The 6,503-nt window shown below is 43.2% G+C and overlaps 1 protein-coding gene across 1 annotated transcript; it reads right to left on the bottom strand.

Annotated features, from left to right (window-relative positions):
- Positions 1 to 1,273: 1,273 nt before the first annotated feature.
- LOC105053425 (protein transport protein SEC23 G) lies at positions 1,274 to 5,767 on the bottom strand. The gene is made up of 2 exons (XM_010934565.2): positions 4,875 to 5,767; positions 1,274 to 3,074 (listed from the first exon to the last, which is right to left on the bottom strand). The coding sequence occupies exons 1-2, from the start codon at positions 5,571 to 5,573 to the stop codon at positions 1,416 to 1,418; spliced, it is 2,358 nt and encodes a 785-aa protein (XP_010932867.1). The 5' UTR covers positions 5,574 to 5,767; the 3' UTR covers positions 1,274 to 1,415.
- Between the last annotated feature and the right edge of the window lie 736 nt (positions 5,768 to 6,503).

The following is a 6,503-nucleotide window of genomic DNA, read 5'->3' as shown; positions in this document are numbered from 1 at the left end:
CCAGATTCAATTGAATACTAGAATTCTATCAGAATCTGATCCTAATCAGATATAGAACCAGATAAGAATAATATCTGACCTGTTTTTAGCCCCTGCCAAGGTCCCAACATAATCTACAATATGGCACAGGTGTTAAAATTTCCCACTTGAGGTTCTGAAGTCAATTTTTTTCGCTCGAGTAGATCTCTACTTCCAGGTGCCCAAACATCTCGTCTCCGCATGCAGTGACCAGCTCTCCCTATTCCGACTTGCGCCAGGAAAAATCTCCCCATTTCTGTATCTGGACTGAAACATCTCCCTTTAATTCTTACGCTAGCTAAGAGGGCAAGGAAAAATTCCTTCCAATGTCAAATAATTCAATTAGATTAATAATAAAAAATATGTTTAATCAGATATAATCACAGCAATCCATATTTCCTCTCACATTCTCAGCATTAGTCCATGTTCTGTTTGTCATGAAGCAAGGTTCTAAATAATGTAGATCCCCCTCCAAAACCATGTTGACCAATATAACAGTTACAATAGTTGCTATTGCTTCAAAAAGTACCATTTCAAATTTTTGATTTTGAAATAATCATAATGGTGTTACCAGGAACATAACGTTGCTATGACGTTATCTTTCCATTCACTTTTAATAGCTTTAAAAATATTATTTTTAGACTATATAATCACTTTTGGAAGGAAATTTGATAAAAATTTAATTCCAAACATAATATTTTATATAGATAAAGGCACAAGTGAAAATAAAAGTCATTCTTTACATTATAATGGATCTTTATAATAACAAATGATGCATTATAACAGCAATTATCCTTTCTTCCATTATTATATACATACATACAAATATATATACATGTGTGTGTGCGTGTAACCGGATGCCATTGAAACGTTTTGATGGCTATTTTGGTAGTTATCAGCACCATTTTAGAACCTTGTTGTGTTGTTAGAAAAAGGGGAAAAAAAGGCGGGGAAACTTAAGTTCGCAGTAATCACCGCATAAGGGCCGGCAATTCGATTATTTCAACCTCGGTACACATTTGATCAAGACAAAATTCTAGCGTAAGAGAGCTGGCCTAACATGAATGATTATCCAGAGATGGGGCACAAAGTAACACTTCGGGATGGTTTCTTTTCTTACTCTGCAGTCTCCATTGGAAAAGAAAAAAAAAAAAAAAAAAAAGAGGATTGATCATGGAGAGATCACACGGAACATACATTTGGATTACCCTTTCATATCAATTCAAAGCCACAAGCTAGAGATCAAGGGTGCATATTTCATTTTCCAAATTTGATCAACCGGCAAACAGCAACATTATACAAAATGACTGACCTCACCCTCGTCAGCAATATGAATAAGCGGCAAAGTGAAGAAAAAGGGGGAAACAGCAAGACTCCTGTACATTCATACGGGTTCATCAACCCTGAACAGCCAAAGCCTGCAAATGCTCTATAAAAACTTGCAAGCTCACATCATCTGTAAATATGACTTCCGAGCCATCTATCAACTGTGTTTTCTGAGTCACCGATGGGTTCAGCCTTGCAAGAAGAAACCTTGCTTGACTGCCATGCTGGTCGCATTTAATGAGTTTTGGGACTGGAATACGCTCTGCCGCAAGTGCCTCCGCGTCAATCTCCGGCGCCTCCAGCAGTTTCCGCAAGTTCTCATGGCTTGGATCCTTGTCGTACCCAAGCTTCCTCCACTGAGCAATCTTTGAACCATAGTGAATCACGATATGGAAATAAGAATCAAAGAGCAAAATAACATCTGGGGAGATCGAGCTGACATCGAGTAGCACGGGTACGGGTGGTCCATCAAATGAATACTGGAAAAGAGTAGGCTGGATCATGATAAGGGACCCAACCACCCCTTCTCCGTTCAGCATCAGTCGGAAGAAAGCAGTTTCATCTGGAGTGCTATTAAAGACATCGATAAACTGGGACCTTCTTAGGTAATACATGAACTGCGGATAGAGGGAAAAGTTGGATGACAGCCGGAATGTAGATGGATCTTCCGGAATGTAGTCTCCAAACTTGGATGTGAAGCGAATAAGCATCTTATCCAGCCATCTAATGACATCTCGGGCATGGTATTCCTCTGCTCTGTGCACTGCAAGCCTAGCCATAACAGCAGCAGCTGCTTCTTGATCAAAACCGGAAGCAATTTCTGGTGACCGGGGCCCTACCCATCTTCTTGCGACTGTAGTCACCCTTAAACGAAACCCGCCATTCCCATGCTGGTAGCGTGTCATGAACTGAACAAAGAAGACTGGTGGTGGCTCAGCATTCTGATCACCACTCGCTTGAAAGAAGAAGGCTATGCATGTTTTGTTAGTCAGCGAACCCAGCTTCCATGAAGTAGTTCCACCCTGGCCTATTTCTTTCTCACTTACCAATTTGTTCTTTATACGAAGAGACCTGCAAGGTCCAAGGGCCCCACATATCTTAACCTCCTTTGCAGTCACTATCTCAATGGTTGCATCAAAGTTCATGTTTAGATGGTCTGTCCCTTCATGCTTAAAGATGTGGCTTAAACACTTTCTGAACTGTTCTGACTCGAATGACTCTGCAAGCACCAAGAAGCCACCAGACATCTCGATCGGGTATCTTAGTTCTGCAGCTCCAACCTGATCCAGAGAACAAGCAAATAGATCAAGAACAAAAGATCTGTCGGATAATCTGTGAGCCAGATGCTTGTAAAAGCTACGAGCCTTTTCACTGAGAAGGGCATGACCATTTATAATATCTTGGTGAGTACGAATGGCCTCACTAAGATCAGTCTCTGCAATCATCCCAGGCCCAGTTGTCGCAGGTCCAGATGTAAAAACCATTACTCGGCCCCCAGTATTAGGTGCACAACCTTCTAGAAGTGCAACTGCTGTTGAAATGGCAGCACCAGTGGCTCTCTTAGGGCGATGCCAAGGCAAGGTGTCAGATAAGGAGTCAAGCTCTTCAATTGCGTTGGTAATATTGAATTCACAATCAGAAACTGATAGCAGAAAACCATGCTTTGGCATATGTCTAGATATGCCCAATTTGTGGTGCTGAACTTGAGAAATGCCCATGAGCTCTTGGATCTGGAAAACAAAATAACATGCATCATTTACTGTCAAATGGCCACTGGAAACAGTTTGGCACACAACATTTTCCAGAAAACAAGATCAGAACGGGTCAACAATGATATTTATTTCAAATTGAACCAACTCAAAACCTCTTAAAATAGACGGACCTAAAGCAGATTAAATCTGAGCAAGATCAGAAGACAAGCATCACATGCTACAGTAAGAGTGGGAAATTGCAGGACCTAATTTTAATCAGTGAAAGTACCACTGCATGAATAGGGCTCATTCCTTTGTCAGAAATGTATAGCACAAACTCAAGCATAAATAATCCCTTCCAAAGGACACTCATTTGCCCGGAACTGGTTTTAGTCACCAGATGGGTTGATTGCAACTTTTAGTTCAACATGTGGATTAAGGGTCAGAGACCTGATGGACAGCCATCTTTGTATTGCTCACCATGTTAAGCAGGGAAACAAGCAGAATACACTTTCTTTTCTTTTTCTGTTTTTCTGGTTGGACTCCACCACAATCATCATATATGGTGACCTAATCTCTTTTAGTATTTGCTAAGGTGGCATGAAGACAGCAATATAACGCATTTTGCCTTCACATGTTGATTATTGCTGGGATTATATTTGCTAAAGATTATTACTGTCGTATGTTGCATTATCATAGAATGGAACACCGCTTATAGGTCATGAGACTCCAAAACAAAGATACCAACAAATGATGGCTGCTGGCATGGATCCCTGTGCCAGTTATTTGCTTTAAAAAATCTTATGATCCTAAACATCTAAAATCTGCAAGTCCCTCTCATTCTCTGAGATGAATGGACTCGAGTAAAAGAAAACCATAGAACTGGCTTAGTTTTAGGAGTGGGGTGACAACATATTTAACATCATTCCACAGAAAATTGTTAGTGAATTTTGGCAATTAAAATAAAAAAAAATAAAAGAAAAAAAAATCTAAGACTTAGCTACATTTATAAGCTCTGTTAAAACTAATAACTAACAGGATCAAGGAAAATGCTGATTTTCTTAATTCCTCTTCCCAGAATCCATAAGTGAGTTTTAAAAATAAGAAAGAAAGCAAGTTGAAAGTGCCTTTTAAGCGGAGTTGACAGAAATTAGCAGCCTCTCTACTTCATGCTTAACCAAACCAAACTGCTAAGTAACAGGTAAATATGGGTTGAGCAGGGGGAAAAAAAGATGCATTGAAAACTACATAACACATTTGTCAAACACCGGGTCTACCACTATAATCATGAGCAAAATTGATAATCAAACATGTAAAAAATATTAAAAAATGAAGAAGATATTGTTCCACTTGGAAATAACGAACATTTAGATTCAATTGAAAAGAATACTTTTGGATCAACATTTCTATAATTCCAAATTAGCAGCTTAACAAGTAAATATTACTGTCTATAAATCCAATATATCAGAAGCACCAAAGACATAAAGAAACAATAAACAATTGAACGAACCCATCCAGTAAGGGCAACAAAATAGCAAAATCTGCTGCTAATTTTCTTTTAATAGCTAACCAGAAGCTCCGAAACAATAAATTCAGAAGTATTACAAAACACTATCCAGATTCATTCTGACGAACTCCATTTGATTGCAACATCCCACACTTTTAATTCTGTACTTCCTAATTCACCAAAAATAAATCCCCATAATCCAATAGCAGTTCACAATTTCCCTCAAAATCCTAGCCTTCACTTTCCATCTAGCAGTCATGATGATCATCGGTTTGGAAAAGCACACACTACATGAAGAAATTAGAAAAAAAGTAGTGAGTAAAACTTTTAACCTTCTCCGAAGTGAGTTCCCGATCACCGCAGAACAGAACAGCCCTGGAGCAGTCGGTAAACCCTAGGTCATGGACCCACACCATCGAGCCGAACGAGACCAAACCCACCAGCGCGTTCTCCGGCAGCTGTGCCACTACATGCAATATTTCATTTTTAAGCGCCCGAAGCTCCTCCGGCGCCGAGCAGACATCCACGACAAACACGAAGGATGGCCCCGGCGGCCGAGAGGGGTCCGGCGCCGGCAGTGTGGAGGTGGAGGAGAGCGAGGAGCCGAGAGAAGAGGCGGAGGAAGAGAGAAGGGAGGCGGTGGAGGACGAGGAGAGGCCGAAGCTGCTGTAGGAGGTGGGGTTCCGCGAGAGGAGGTACTCGACGGTGGAGTAGGTGGGGAAGAGCTCGGCGGGGAGGTTGTTCTCGCCGATGCCGGCGTAGGAGCGAGGGAAGTGGTTCTTTTGGTGGCAGAAGGGGCAGGCCCAGAGGGCGGAGCGGTAATCGACGCGGGCATAGGGGTTGAGGGCGGCGCGGCAGCGGGCGCACATCAGGGGGTCGTAGGAAAGGAGAGGCAGATCGGCAATGGGCATCAAAGGAGTGCACATCACGCTCAGAGGGACGACAAGGGCAGCGGCGTCCGGCCGCGACGAAGGCCACGAGTTCCACGGCCACCGGAGGCCCTCCGTCGCCTCCAGCTCCGCGAAGTCCATGGCGGCAATGTCGGCAGGTCCGACGGCGGCAGCGGAGGAAGAGGAGGAGGAGGAGGATGGGAGAGAAGCCCTCGCATGAGGGAGGGCGGAGGGTGGCCTAGTGTTGTGGCCCGCCCATGGCTTCCGTGGAGACGAAGAAAAGAACCACCACCTCCAAAGAGGGAATTCGTGTTACGATTAGGGTTTCTTCTTGTTTTCTTTTTCTGGAATTATTTTTTTAATTAAGCACGGGCGGAGACGCGGACTGTTGGCTCAGCTTCCACTTGGGAGTTTCCGCTCGAGCCGACCACCGGCCGTCTGATTTTGATCGGATGGACAAGAACTGGTCCTTCGAAGAAAACGACCAGCCGGCTTGAGAATTACATCAGCAGTCTGTAGTATAAATACCGGCGGTGGCCGTACCAACTAGCGATGGGCAACGAATCGGACTGTCCATGGCCCAACTCGATCCGATAAAAATTAAACCGTACTTGCAGCTAGAGATGAACAACGGATCAGACTGTTCACGATCCAGCTTGATCTGCCAAAAGATGAGCCGTGTCAGGCATAATCCATCGGCTACAGTATCGTGCCGTGCTTAGGCACGACCCATAAGGGAGGGTCAGAATGGGTTGGGATTTTCTGGCCCTGCCACGATTCATAAGGGTTGGACGGACACGACCCATAAGCCAGACACGGCACGGCCCGCGTGCCAGTCTGGCCTCTTTGAAATGGATCATACTAAGGCATGGCACGTTGGCATAGCCCGTTTAGGATTTTTTTTAAATTTTTTAAAATATATGTATGAATAATTAAGAAAAGATTGGAGACCGGAGATTTAAATATAAAGCTATCTTGTCAAGTGAGGGATTTGGTGTGGACCTCTACCAGTTTATTAATAAATATCAAAATGATACAGGAAAGAAGAGGGGCTAGACCTGACCTCCAGAG

Source organism: Elaeis guineensis, chromosome 10, assembly GCF_000442705.2.
Source record: "Elaeis guineensis isolate ETL-2024a chromosome 10, EG11, whole genome shotgun sequence".
In the NCBI taxonomy this organism is placed as follows: Eukaryota; Viridiplantae; Streptophyta; class Magnoliopsida; order Arecales; family Arecaceae; genus Elaeis; species Elaeis guineensis.
Note: the sequence above shows the minus strand (reverse complement) of the source record. Positions and strands in the feature narration are given on the sequence as shown.